The following is a 14,948-nucleotide window of genomic DNA, read 5'->3' as shown; positions in this document are numbered from 1 at the left end:
TTAAGTTTAATGATAACTGTTCCTGTTGGGAATTAGTGTGGACCCTGATTTTTTTACATCCTATATCCTTTTTCATTCTACTGTCTGAAAATTTAAGAGACAATGGTGAAGAGGAACTATAGCAAATATGTTTATCTTCATAAGCTGAATATCTTCATTTTTTCTTTTCTTTTTCTAGTTTTTATGTCTATTTATATAATGTCGAGCTGTGATCAGCTTTCTATAATTTCACCTTGTATTTGTCCATGTTGTAACTACTCAGAATCCTTGATGGGGCAGGATAATATCACATATTAAGGGCATGATCTTTGCAGATTGGCATGCCTGGATTTGAATACTAACTCCTCCATGTTCTGGTTGTATGAACTTGTGTGAATCCCTTAACATCTCTACCCTTCTCTATTTTTTTTTCCATTTAAAAATGGGAATAATAACATCTATCTTATAGGGTATAGATACAAGAAAGCCATAATAAATATTGTATATAGTAAGACATCAATTAATCATAGTTTAAAAAATCAGAATTCATTTAATTTTCAACTAAATCTGATAAGGGCTTATGGAATGGTGAGCTATTCCCCTTACAGAATCAACTCCTAATATTTAATAGACTATGCAGTTGATGAGGTTACCTGCAGTGTATAATCATGGGACCTTTGCTCTTGGTAGCTTGCTGTCGGACCATGTGTACAAACTGCAGGATACTCTCTGCAGCATTTGCTGTGGGCACACCATGATCAGGCCATGCCGTGTAGTTAAAATGCATCACATCCTGCATCTCGTCAGCCTGTAGAGAAAAAAAGCCAAAAACAAGCATTAATTTTTCAGTTCACTGTTAGGATGACCCAGGACTCCACTAGCGATCACAGGTTAATCACGCAAAAAGGTCGAGCCATGTTCCACACCTGGTCAATACACTTTCCATCCTTTCTAGTTTTGAGCACCATATCTGGCATAAAATAGGTAATGAAAAAAAAAAACACGCTAATTATATAAAGCTTCAAATAGTAGGATAAGTAGGCTAATCTGTACCTGTGTAATTAAGGACAAAAGCTTAAGCAGATTAGGGTTTGCATCCTGACTCTGTCATTTAGAAGCTGCATCAGCTTTGGCTAATGAATTAAACACTGTAGAAAGTGCTGTTGGTGCCCTTTAGATACCTTTGCCAGCCTGAGGCACACTTTTCCCAGTTGTTGCGAACAGCACAGCAGTACCCATCTCTTGATAGTTGCCTTCCACTGCACAGAGGGGCTTCGACGGAAAATGCCTAAGAGGTTGCGTTCTCCTTCTGAGGGCAGCCCAGAGCTAATGCCTGACTAATTGTGGGGTACAAAAATCCAGCCTCTTTCAGAGTGAGACAATACCATGGTGCTGTTCATGCCCCAGCATTGTTTGTGGGATCCAGCACAGGTGAGACTTCAGCTGAATTCTCTGTAGGGCTTCTTCTCTATCAATCTGCTTCCCTTGCTCCCTTATGGGCTTTCCCCAAGAATGCACTTTCACAAAATCACGTATATGAGAATCCTTATCTTGGGCTTTGATAGTAGAGGTACCAACTCACTGAGCTTCAGTTTTCTCATATCTAAAAGTGGCCTAATGATACTTATAACAAGAGTTGTTGTGTGGATTAAGTGTAATCATGTTTGTGATATTGTTATTTACTAGTACCTCATTACTATCACTCACTGTCATCCAGCTCCATGCAATTGTATGGTTGGTTCTGGGAATCCCTAGTAAGTGAGTATAACTTGTATATGTATCCTATTCCTATTAACCCATACATCAAATATATTGTTGTTCCCTCTGAACTGAGTACATATTAACTAGAAGGTGGATCTTTCCAGATCAATTCTTTTTAGTTCCAACTAATTTGTAAGAGTGATATATTCTTCACTTATCAACTGTCAGAAATATCCCAAACCCAGGCTTCATGAAGGTCTGATTCATCCCTCATTCCTCAAACTTGTGAAGAGCCTAGAATTCACTCAGAGGATGGAATACTATATCCTAACTGCAAAGGAGGGAAGCTTGACCTCACTGTCAGTTTTGAACTAAGGTTTAAGTTCAGGTATTAAAAGAGAAATGAATTCCAACGAGTCAGTGGTCTTAAGCAGAAAATAAATGTATAAAGACAATTCAAAAATAAAATGTGTAAGTAAGCATGTAAGATTTATTTAAATATGCATAAGTTATTACCTCCCCCACACCCATTGTACCCTTGGCACCTAATATATCCCCAGTAGCGTGCAGCGCCTCCCCTACTATGTTCAAGAATTTTGGCTTAGATACACAGAACGTGAAGTCTACAAAGACACTGGCTACCCTCACTGCTCTCTTCAGGAAGTATGTTGAGAAACTATCTTGGGCATAATGAATTGTGCAGAATAATTTACTTATGCAACGTCATGAGGATTTAAGAATACTCAGTCACCAGATAACTTTGGTTGCCAGGGAAGTTCAGGAAAATGCTTGCCCTGTTCAAATGCTGATCATAATTTGTATAACACATGTACATTGTAGCCAATATATATATTCCAGCACGGTTGAGGTGAAAATGTATTCAGTTAAAAAGTGCAAGGTGGGCTGGGTGCGGTGGCTTACGCCTGTAATCCCAGCACTTTGGGAGGCCGAGGTGGGCAGATCACAAGGTCAGGAGATTGAGACCATCCTGGCTAACACAGTAAAACCCCATCTCTACTAAAAATACAAAAAAATTAACTGGCATGGTGGTGGGCGCCTGCAGTCCCAGCTACTCGGGAGGCTGAGGCAGGAGAATGGCGTGAACCTGGGAGGCGGAGCTTGCAGTGAGCCAAGATCATACCACTGCACGCCAGCCCAGGCGACAGAGTGAGACTCTGTCTCAAAAAAAAAAAAAAAAAAAAAAAAAAAGTGCAAGATAATTTAAAATCATTTAAAATCAGGAAATCATTAAATTGTAGTTAGTTTCTCTGCAGCTACAAGGCAGGGGTCCTGGAACTGGGGTCAGCCTGAATAGCAACCTGAATAGCAAGGCACAAAGTCCCTGGCAACAAACATGTTTTTCATGATCTTTAGTCTCCAGCTCTCACTCAGTTCGTGCCAAGTTCCAAGTAGTAGGAAGTGACAAGTTGTGTGTTATGGTCATTTTTCTCCTTTCTTGTTAAAGGAGAAAACTCTTCTGGTTTTATCTTACTTAGCTATTCCTAAATTTCTCTTACCTTGAGTTCCTTATTTATGTAATTTTATCTTTTTGTAATTGGAAAATTTCCACATATCAAAATGGAATGGATAAAGAAGAGTATAAACAAAAAAATGAAACAAATTGAAAAATATATTAATTAGCACAGCACAATGTTCTTTGGGCAACTTAGCCTTCACTGTAGGAGCTTAGCATTTAGATTCATCATGCTTATGGCCAAAAGGGGGCACTCTGGTACCAGATGCTTGTAACAAGTAAATTCCTTACAAGCAAACCCTGCTGTTAAATGTTTTATTCCTATTTTTCAAGTCCTTCACATGATTGTCATTGAAAGACAGGTCATCATTTAAGACCAAGGACAAGAAGCATAGTACTGACCATGCAATAATCTATGTGACTCTTCTTTGTCAACAGACTAGGCAGTGGAACAGACCCTATTTTGTGCCCTGAAATTTTTTCTCCTATGTGCAAACCTAGGGACAGATTCGTACTGTATTTGGTTATCAGTTTGCACTGGCTTTTCAATTGAAATAGCTAAGAACAAAAAACAGTTCAAATGGCATTCGGATTGACAAATATTTTCTCTGATGGAAAGTCTATTGATGCTTTACAAGTGCCTTATTATTTTTGAAATAACTCCTTCATTCACTGATTTATTCATTCCACAGGGATATAGCACTTGCTTCTGAAACTCACAGTATACTGGCGAGGCAGACACAAAAAGCGAGAATTGTAACTATCTATAGTGTGCTGCGATAAAGCAGCTTACTTGAGACTCTGCCCCAGTGGAGGAAAGGGCTAATAGTGTCCGAGCCCAGAGAAGACTCCACAAAGGAGGTGACACTTAAGCTGAAACGCTGCATTTGAGTAAAAACGTGCTTAACAAGGAAGCAATGTGAATTTCAAACGACTGACACAACACAAAACACAGTCTGTTAGAGTTATACAGGAATTTGCCTCAATTCTCCTGGTCATAAGAGACATTGTTAACTGCCAGTTAACAATGATTAAGAAGTGATTTATCTCTTGTACATATCAATAAGTAGGCAGTATCAAGTTCTTACGTTGTATTGATATGGGCAATCTTTGTTTCCATTGCCTATTTTAAGGGTCAGCAAACATTTTCCGCAAAGGGACAGTTAGTAAATGTTTTAGTTTTTGCAGATCATATAGTTTCGGTTGCAATTACTCAAGCTTGATGTAGCACAGAAGCAGTACAGACAATTCGTAAACAATGCAGGCTGTGTTCTAATAAAATGTTATATATGGACATTGAAATCTAAATTTCACATAATTTACATATAGTATTTCATACAAAATATATTTTTTTGTTGATTTGTGTGTGTGTGTATGTGTGTGTATAGACAGAGTCTTGCTCTTGTTGCCCAGGCTGAAGTGTAGTGGCACAATCTTGGCTCACTGCAACCTCCCCCCACTGAGCTCAAGCAATTCTCCCACCTCAGACTCTTGAGTAGCTGGGACTACAGGTGTGTACCACTACGCCAGCTAATTTTTGTATTTTTAGTCAGATGAGGTCTCCCTGTGTTGCTTAGGCGATCTTGGAATCCTGTGCTCAAGTGACCTGCTCGCCTCAGCCTCTCAAAGTGCTGGGATTACAGGCATGAACCACCGTGCTAACCATTAAAAAAAATGTAAAAACCATTCTTAGCTCATGGGCTTTATCCAACAGGCAGTGGGTAAATTTGTTCCACAGGCTACAATTTGCTAGTTCCTTAACTATTAGAAAGGATTGTTTCTAAGCAGGGAAGAACATCTCAGTGAGAACTTTCCTATTCAATTTTGCCTTCATAGAGAGCATGTTCAAGTGGAGAGGACTATTAATAGTAAAAACTCTACATTCTATAGGCTGAGGTCAATGGCATGACTTCGATGGATGTTAGCGCCTAAGTCTGTCACAGAAATATTCAGCGTTTGCTCAGAGACTTGTCAGCAGAAAGGTGGCAGGCCTTGTGAGAAAAACGGACATTTTTTTTTTTGGGGGTGTGTTATCAATCAGAAATCAATAGCCCTTCAAGAGCGATAGGGAATTATGATTAATAAGACCTAGAAGTACCTTCCAAACAATGAAAACCAAACCAGAACAAAATGAGAAAAAACAAACAAACAAAACCCAAACTACTAACTCATGGTTTAATTATTTAATTTAAAATGTAAGTGTGCCTTATGGACCCTAATTATACTCATATATGATTAATATAAGTAATGAGAACACTTCTGTCCTCAATGATGCCTGATAAGCAATGATTAACAGTGTCTTCTATGATCCTGAACTAATTTGAGATGAACTAGTGCAGACTTTTTACTGCATCTTCTCAGCCTCTCCAGACCAACCATATCATCCCTACCATCACTGATGAAATGGGGAACAATGACACTGAAAGTGGATTTTTCCTCTTGAAGGATGCAGCATTGCAAAGCTCGAAGTCACTGGGGTGGTCTCCCAGCACTTGCCCAGCGGTGGTGGGGTAGGTGGCAGCACAGGGACAGCACCTGCTCTCTGCTTGGTGACTTACATAGTTGATCCGGAAGTGTCTACAGGCCCAGTCGTCCTGCTCTTCCTCTGAAATCATCTCCACAGTGATGTCTCCGTAGGCTATAGGTTCTTCCGTGAATGGCCAGTAATGGTCACATTTCACCTGGAGCGAGGACAAAACAATTGTTTAAAACAAACAGGCTAGGAAAGCAATTAAGCCTGTGCTCACTTAGGGAAAACAAAGGTATTTGCCTGTGACGAATTAGATAGGACCGTGGTGAAGATGAAACATAAAGCAAATACAATCGTTTTTGCTACATAGTGTGAATTCTTATCACATGACTTGGGTCATTCTTATCATACCTAACTGAAACAGAGTTGAGGGGTCAGGGGATAAAGCACTCAGAACACCCCAGCTACTTGGGAGGCTGAGGCAGGAGAATCGCTTGAACCCGGGAGGCAGAGGTTGCAGTGAGCTGAGATCGCGCCACTGCATTCCAGCCTGCGCGACAGAGAGAGGCTCCGTCTCAAAAAAAAAAAAAAAAAAAAAAAAAAAGCACTCAAAACGCGTAACATTGTTCCACGAATATAATTCTCTGTAAACCCTGATTGCCGAAACTGCCGTTAGTAACTTAAAACCAGTGTTATCTAATAGCAACTGAAACAACCTGCTGCGACTCTGAGACTAGTTTTACCCACCACCATCCATTCACCAATCTGAGCTTGCCAGCTCCCCGAAACTTTACTAGTGCTAATGAACTTTCCTGCAAAACAATATGCAGTATTTCTCCTTTTTAGAAGACTTCCAACCTTCTCTTTTTTCCTTTGAACATTGCAAAGACCACCAGGTCTGTGTGTTTGCCCCCAAATCGTAATTCTTGCTTCCCGAATACAATGTTTTAAATTTAGCGCTTTGTCTCTATGTTTTATTTGACTTTGAAAACAGCAAGCATTTCATCAGTGGCAGACGCTGGGGCAGGTTTTGCTGCTAAGTGGGAACTGCTTCAGTAAGTACGTACCCTCCTTTTCTCATTACACTGAGTGAGCATGACAATAATCTGAGACTTCTGTTGCAGGACCATCTTCCAGAAGTCATTTCTGGTTTCAGGCAGTGGTCCCTGGGTGGCAATATACTCCTGGGGCGAGTTGTATCCCTGAAAGATAAGTGACAAAATTGTCACCTAACCAGCCACTGTCAACACCAAATGCTGCTCAACGCCTATGGGAAAAAAACTGAAAATTTACTGGTGATAAAATTGGCAAAGGATCACACACCTATGTAACGTTTTCTCCTTTTTTAATCAAAGAGGCTATCAGATAACTGACCGTAATTAGTCTGTGTGATTGTAAGCATTGTTCTCCAGAAGGCTGCAAAAATCACATCCACACCTTTTTATGACAATAATAACGATCTTTATATTTTAAAAGTGCAGGTGTTAGCGTGGAACCCTTTGAATTTGGTTGCTGAAACAAATTTAAACACAAGATAGGTGATCTTTAGCCTTTCTACTTTCCCTTTCATTGGTCCTTTATAAAGAAATAGAAACATTACTAGTCTATGGACTTTTTTTTGTATTCTTTATTATGAAATGTGGTAATGCAAACTTTTTAGAATTCAGTTGCTGGGTTGGGAATGGTTCTCTTTTGAACTGTTTGACACATCCGTATGGCCCTGCTAGTCTTTCTCTGGCTGGGTTAGCACTAGGGTGCCTGATTTTTTTTTCTACTTACAGGAATATAGTTGGCATTGATGTAGTCTGCACCTTCCTCTTCGTTCATGGAGACTAATCTCACACGGCTGAAGTCATCTATAGAGAATAAGGAGAAAAAAATATTAAAATTCAGGATGGAAGGAAAAATTATTTTGACCCTCTCTATCCAATATTACGTTAATCAGTCAGTGACAGAGTAGGTAGATAATAATATTTAGCCTGATATTTTAGCCATTCTTCAACTTTAGTTTGTTGTTTAAATAAATAAGTGACTATCTTCCAACCGCTATTTTTTTTTTTTTTTACTACCAGCCCTCCTGTCCTTGAAAGAATTGTTTCCAGGATTGTTTAGGGGTTGTGCAGAGTATTTCAGGAACTAAAATATCTGTGAGACTGATTGGACAGCTATAGTATGTAGCCTAAGCACACAGTTTGCATTTCACCTAGAGATGTCCAGAGAGTTCAGTACTTTAAGGAGGCCTAGAGAAGAGAAGATGCATGGGTTTCTTTTGTAGGTGGACATTAAATGAAAGAAGTAATTTCTGAACTGTGGACAGATGTGAAGTGTTATTATGATAATATATCTAATTTCATCAAGAAACCATATCAAGAAGAGACTTCTCTTTCTAGAGTGTTTTCAGCCTTCCTTTTCTCACTTTTCCATTCGTGCCTAGCTCCCACAGCGTGTAGCAGAGAGAAAAGTGAAATATAACTGGAATGTATTTTAATTGTTTTGTAACTACTTTATATTACCTTTTTTCTTGAATGTTGCTTTTTATTACAAAATGCTAAGCAACTATATAACTTGTCAGAAGTTAGAGAAGGAACTTTAATATATTGCATTGCCTTTCAATTTGCCTCTTTCCATTATCAATGAATTGACTGAAAATATTTTATGAGAGTACAAATGATCCAGTCCCCAATTTGGCTATGGCTTTCTAATCTCTAAAGGGTCAAATGGTCAGTCTTTTTGTTCAGATACAATTCATTTAAAAGCACAATAATTAAATCTTCCTCCATATGATAAGATCTAAAGACATCAAAGCGGAGTGAGATCAATGCAATCTCAGATGTGGCCTTGAGATCCAGACCACAGCTGGATGTGGTCAGAGATTGGTGAAATTGATTAATCTGCAATGACAGTCCTTCAACCCTTAAAAGACATGAGTAGGATTGGCACAATTGATGATCTTACATGGTAGGATGTTTGTGTAACGGTTTTTACATCGATTCAGTGGAAGATCTGCAGCAAAGTGTGGGATATCCAGTCCAATCAATTTCAACTCCTGTAAAGGACAGAGAATGGATTTGAGATTTCCACACATGGTGTGAATTGGATTATCGTTCACACTGGTTTATTGCTCACAAGCCCTTTGGTATATGACACTGCAGTGGCTCCCATTAGAGGCGGAGTGTACTCTTCCACCCCACTATTGTCAACTTGCTTTGGCCAATGATCTTAGGTAGAAATCAAGTCCAATCAGGAGCTTTCAATGCACTTGCTTGTTTGGTTTGCCCTCTTAGGTGCCTGCCATGTCTGCCATGAAAAGGACATGACCAGGGAAGCTGCTAGTCCCAGAATGAGGAGACACAGAGGGCAGACCTGACTCTGACCCATAGCCTGAAGCAGAACTGCCCCAGCTGTTCCACAGACCCGTGAGTGAGAAAAGTAAATGTTATTGTAGAGATTTTGAGGTTGTTTCTCATATAGCATTACTGTGGTAATAGCTATCTAATACAACACATAAATACCTTGGATAACTTAGTGGTCATTTGGAGAAGTAAGAGCTATATGTATAATACTCAGGGTATGAAAAATTTGAAAATAAAAATGTTTTTCAGATTTTTGGAGGAATAGGGTAACTTAAATTTATGAAATTTGTATAAACTTTTCCTATTCTCTGAAGGAATCTACTTTTTTTTTTTTTCTTGTAGGCAATGAGACTTAGAGAAAGGAGTAGGGAACAATCTCCATGTTAAAAAGTATAGGATTAGGCCGGGCACGGTGGCTCAAGCCTGTAATCCCAGCACTTTGGGAGGCCGAGACAGGTGGATCACGAGGTCAGGAGATCGAGACCATCCTGGCTAACACGGTGAAACCCCGTCTCTACTAAAAAATACAAAAAACTAGCCGGGTGAGGTGGCAGGCGCCTGTAGTTCCAGCTACTCAGGAGGCTGAGGCAGGAGAATGGCATAAACCCGGAAGGCGGAGCTTGCAGTGAGCTGGGATCCAGCCACTGCACTCCAGCCTGGGCGACAGAGCGAGACTCCGTCTCAAAAAAAAAAAAAAAACAAAAAAAACTGGCCGGGCGCGGTGGCTCAAGCCTGTAATCCCAGCACTTTGGGAGGCCGAGATGGGTGGATCACGAGGTCAGGAGATCGAGACCATCCTGGCTAACACGGTGAAACCCCATCTCTACTAAAAATACAAAAAAAATTAGCCGGGCGTGGTGGCAGGCGCCTGTAGTCCCAGCTACTCGGGAGGCTGAGGCAGGAGAATGGCGTGAACCCAGGAGGCGGAGCTTGCAGTGAGCCGAGATAGTGCCACTGCACTCCAGCCTGGGCGACAGAGCAAGACTCCGCCTCAAAAAAAAAAAAAAAAAAAAAGTATAGGATTAACAAGCACTAAATATCTGGTAATAAATATCTGAATATCTGGTGATGAAACCTCAAACATAAAGATGGATCTGTAGTTGCTGGGTAAAATCCTTTAGTGAGAATAAGAACATTCAAATGTCTGCCTCCGTATATTGGTACTCTTATAAACCTCATTTCAGAAGGTGCACTGATAGGAAATTTTTATATAAATAACCGTCACACTTCAAAAATGGTATATTATGGGGTAAGGGGGATTTCTAAGTTGCTATGCCGTGTATCTTATAGGAAACAAGGGGATTGTGGTCAGGCCATCTGTATTTCCTGGAGGCATCATTCACATTGTGGTCTATGTGAATGGTGTCCACTGGAGTTGTACAATGCACAGCCAATGCAGTGGATCTAGTTATATTCCTATACAAATTTTAGAGGAATATTAGTAAACAGTGTACATAACTGTGTATAAGCAGGATTACCCACGTAGTGTGCATCTTTCTCTAAGACTATTAAGTGAGGCAGAAATCACTTGTTAGAAATTTTATTTACATTTATAGAAGGTTAATATTGAGCCCAAGTTTTACTCTTCATAATTCCTCCCAATTATTACTTCAAGGAATCAAAGTTGGAGGAATACTTTCCTGGGAGAAGAATTTTGGAGCATCTTTTAACACTGTTGAAGAGAATTGGAGACACTGGACCATGTTCTAGTATTGAATAGGGATATCTCTTTCATGCCCTTTGTGTCTTTATTCAAGTGTTCTTTGCAAAGCACATGCTTTATTAATCAAGTTATTGGGTCTTCTGATGCTTTTAAATAGAAGATCCATGGTGGCAAATTACCTTGTGCTTAATGGCATTGGGTTGCCTGACTGTAGCCAACATGGATGAACCAAAAAAATTTGCCCAGATTTCTCTCTTCCTTTGATTTCTCATCACTTTCGGCTTTTCAAGATGACAATATAACTAAGTTGATGTTAGTCTTACATACAAACTATGTTACATTTGATTTTCAACTCACAAAATTGGTTTTCTTCCATCTCAAGCACTTACTTGCCAAATATATTTAGGTAGATGCTTGCCATTGTTACTTTATAATGGAGCATTCCATTTTAAAGGGTATTCAAAGGTTGACTATATTTTTCTTGTAAGAAACAACTTATTTTTAGTAAATTTCAACTAAATCAGTGTAATGTTTAGGTTAGTTCCTTTTGGTGGTTATAAGCTTATTTAAATTGCTTAAATTATTTTAGAAATCTACCTCCTTTAGAAAATGCCTGCATAGATATTTTTTCAAAATATCTCACATATTTTGATGTGCCACTTAATAAACTATATGTTCGTGGAAGGGTAGTTAACTTTCTTTTTTTTAACATCAGTTCAATTACCTGTAAGATAAGGCTAGTAATTTCTCCATACCTTCCTTTTTTATAGTGACTATCAAATGGAATAATTTAACTCAACAAATACTAATACAGCACTATTGATAATCATTGTGAAATACTCTTGTGATGATTCTTTGTTTTGCTTTGCCTGGCTCCACAATTTCTTCCTCCTTTGCCATTTATGCCAGCAGACCAATAACTCTTCCCCCAGTTTCCTTGCTTTGGGGACAGACTGGTAAGCCACAGGAAAAGGCCTCAGATACAAAAGGAATTGTGGAACCAGATTGAGGCTGAGTGTTTGAGCACATGTGGAAACTGATTAAACTGATAGAACTTTAATTGTGTGTTGCTTTCCTGCTGTAAATACTCTAAGTTGATAAGAGAGGTTTAATTGGCTGAACACTGTAAGTGGAAGTTGCCAAAGTTGAATTGCAGCAAAGTGGGAACTGCATGTAAACACAATATGCTTAGCAGCCTTTGTAATTTAGCCTGTCACTAAGTGGAAAATAAAATATTAAGTTTCCAGTTCAGCAGCTTTGAAGTTATTTTCTTTCCAACCATATGGAAATTCCATTGGCTTAAATCTTTATGAAGACAAAGTATGGAGTGATAAACCTGAAACCCACATAAATCATTTTTGAATTTTCTTTTGTCAGTTTTGTTTCTAAATATAATTTATCACCCTTTTTTTCTAGACTATACAGTCATCTGTAGTGGGTTGATTGGTGATCCCCAATAAGATACATCTATGTCCTAACCCCTAGAACCTGTGAATGTGATCTCATTTGGAGAAAGTGTCTTTGCAGTTGTAATTAAGTTAAAGAACATAAGATGAGATCATCCTGGAGTAGAGGAAAAGGAATGTAAAGATGGAGACAGATCAGAGTTATGCAGATGCAAGCCAAGGAGTCACTGTGGCCAACGGAAGCTGAAAGAGGCAAAGAAAAATTCTTCCCTAGAGCCTTAAGGGGAGTATGGCCCGCTGACACTTTGATTTTGGAATTCTGGCTCTGCAATTGTGAGAATAAATTTCTGCTGTTTTAAACTACCACAACTGTGGTAATTTGTTATGGCAGCCATAGGAACTAATATGGTCACCCAAACCCAATAGCAGGCTACATTTTGTTGGCTGTGTTTGAAGCATACGGGTCTTGGAAAGCAAAGCACAAGCATATATATTATATTAGTTGACTTGGGCTGCCATAACAAAACACTAGAGAGTGGTGGTTTAAACAGTAGAGATTTATGTCTCACAGTTCTGGAGGTTGCAAAGTCCAAGATCAAGATGCCAACAAGGTAGATTTCATTCTTATGCATCTTGTCTTGGCTAATCCTGAGACAGTCAGGTAGGAGGGGGTCCTTGGAGAAACTCCAACTAGCCTGCTGACAGAGGTAAAGCCTCGGGAAGTTCACCATGTTTGCAGTGGGGAAGGAGCCTAGTCTCTCCTCTTCCTGTGTGGAACCTGAGATTCAAGCTGCCGGTGGGAAGTGCTCTAGCAGGGACTCCAGCCTAGTGAGAGTCCCTGTTTCTCCCTTTTCTTCCTTTTCACCCAATAAAACCCTGTTTTACTCACCCTCCAAACAGCCTGTGACCTAAATTTTCATGGCTGTGGGATGGACAAGGACCTCATCTTTAGCTGAACTAAGGAAAAGTCCTGCAACAATCCCACCATGAAGTCCTCACCCTCATGAGCTCATCTCATCCTAATTACTTAGCAAGGGCTCCATCTCCAAATACCATCACTTTGGGGGTTAGGGATTAAACATAGGAATTTTGGGGGGTCACAAATATTCAGCCCATAACCTGCAACATCATCTTCTGAGGACAGCACAATCTGTATTCTGGTCTTAGGGTTTGTAACAGTGTCAGTTTGCTTTTGGTGTTTGCTTCGGGATAGGTTGGACATCAGAGCCAGATGAACTAGACTACTAGATTACTTGTCTGTAGGCATGGAAAAAGTGAAGAGAAACAATGTGCCAGTGGTGTTGACAGAAGAAGTTCCATGTATAGCAAGTAAATTCTACTACCAGAAATCAAAGGTCACCTCTTGTGAACTGCACGGCCAGTTCTGTAGCTGGTTTTCCTGTTTGTTTATTTGTTTTTTTTTTTTATCTTTGCAGCCACATGTCTGAACAGAGATGGTGAGGGCCTTTACTAGTATCCTGATCAAACACTAAGTACAGACATTAATAGCAGAATGAGCAATATGTGATATGTCTTCTGGACTCTCACATTTCGGTTATAAAGTCTGGTTCTTCAAAATCTTTCCCATGTGAAACATAAAAAATGAGGAACCTGTTTTAATCCCTGGGTCCCAAGACTTTTAAAGGAAAGGTGTATATTTTTATCAGAAGGATAATCAATCTTTCTAGCAGATTTAAAATCAGATTCAGAGGAAAGAAGAAATATATTCAGTAAACACAAATTAGTAACTCATATAGCTTCATGTATGACTTACAGCTGTATTGGTAGTATATGTAAATCCAGACATTGGTTTCAATTTGCAAAATGCTTATAAATGATGTAATTTCTCAATGCAAATGTGATATTTCAATGTCAGCATAAAAATGAATACAAATACTAGGCATTAATATAAACAGAACAAGTAAAAGTTCAGCTGCTGGAATTATCTAGACCAAGGTGATTCGGTCATCTCATACCCTCTTGAATTCTCATTAGAGCTAGGAGCATTTTTTTCCTTAAGCCTCAATTAGCTATCAATATATTTCAAAAAAATTTGAGGGCTGCCATGTGAAAGGTCCAGCATACACCCTGAAATCAGGCATGGGAGCACAATACTTCTATGAAAATCAGCGAGGAAACCCTGACACTGAGGATGTAGGGGGCAGAATGGGACTGAGGACTGGTAATACCTGAAGTCTGTCAAATGAAGAAGGAAGTAAATTGGACCAGTGGGCCACTGCTTGAGCAAATGTTAGTCCCAAACATACAGTCTAAGCCTGTGACTTAAAACAGAGCTCTAGAGAGTAAGTTGTATTTTCCCACCAGAACATGTAAACAATGTCAGGACTTACCACCCAATTAATAACATATATGACCAATAATGTCCTAAGAATAGAAATGTATGAAGAGAGCATCATAATAAATAACAGTATTAAAGACCTTCAAATCATGGTGTAATGGTTAATTTTATATGTCAACTTGGCCAGGCTATAGTGTCCAGTTGCTTGGCCAAACACCAGTCTGCTGCTGTGAAGGTGTTTTTCTCATATGTGATTAACATTTATATAAGTAGAGTTGGAGGAAGGCTGATTATGCTACATAATGTGGCTGGGCCTCATCCAGTCAGTTGAAGGCCTCAAGAGAACAGATGGGTCCCACAAGGAGGGAGGAATTCTGCCTCCCCATTGCCCTCCGACTCAAAACTGCAACCTCAACTTTTCCTTGGGTCTCCAGCCTGCCAGCCTGCCATTCAGGTTTCAGACTTGCCAGCCTCCATAACCTCATAAGCCAATACCTTAAAATAGATCTCTCTCTATATAAATCATATTCATTCTATATAAACATCCCATTGGTTTCTCTGGAGAACCCTGACTAATACACATGGGTTATAAAGCTTGGTTGT

At 39.4% G+C, this 14,948-nt stretch overlaps 1 protein-coding gene and 1 long non-coding RNA gene across 4 annotated transcripts in view; one reads left to right on the top strand and one right to left on the bottom strand.

The window, feature by feature from the left end:
- The window catches only part of PTPRO (protein tyrosine phosphatase receptor type O), a 271,904-nt gene that overhangs the window by 10,984 nt on the left and 245,972 nt on the right, over positions 1-14,948 (bottom strand). For both annotated transcript variants that reach the window (XM_007967763.3, XM_007967764.3), the window contains 5 exons: positions 8,580-8,670; positions 7,404-7,480; positions 6,692-6,826; positions 5,713-5,835; positions 633-787 (listed from right to left, as the gene is read on the bottom strand). In XM_007967763.3, the coding sequence (XP_007965954.1) occupies positions 633-787; positions 5,713-5,835; positions 6,692-6,826; positions 7,404-7,480; positions 8,580-8,670 (581 nt within the window). The remainder of the gene's footprint in view (positions 1-632; positions 788-5,712; positions 5,836-6,691; positions 6,827-7,403; positions 7,481-8,579; positions 8,671-14,948) is intronic.
- The window catches only part of LOC103218689 (uncharacterized), a 98,404-nt gene continuing 89,653 nt past the window's right edge, over positions 6,198-14,948 (top strand). Inside the window, exons 1-2 of one of the 2 annotated variants that reach the window (XR_012094458.1) lie at positions 6,198-6,679; positions 8,909-9,040. This is a non-coding gene — a long non-coding RNA (uncharacterized lncRNA). Of the gene's footprint in view, positions 6,684-8,908; positions 9,041-14,948 lie in introns of both variants that reach the window. The other variant, XR_012094457.1, reaches the window with a different exon arrangement.

This window comes from Chlorocebus sabaeus, chromosome 11 (genome assembly GCF_047675955.1).
Source record: "Chlorocebus sabaeus isolate Y175 chromosome 11, mChlSab1.0.hap1, whole genome shotgun sequence".
NCBI lineage: Eukaryota > Metazoa > Chordata > Mammalia > Primates > Cercopithecidae > Chlorocebus > Chlorocebus sabaeus.
This window is presented reverse-complemented; position numbering and strand designations above follow the sequence as displayed.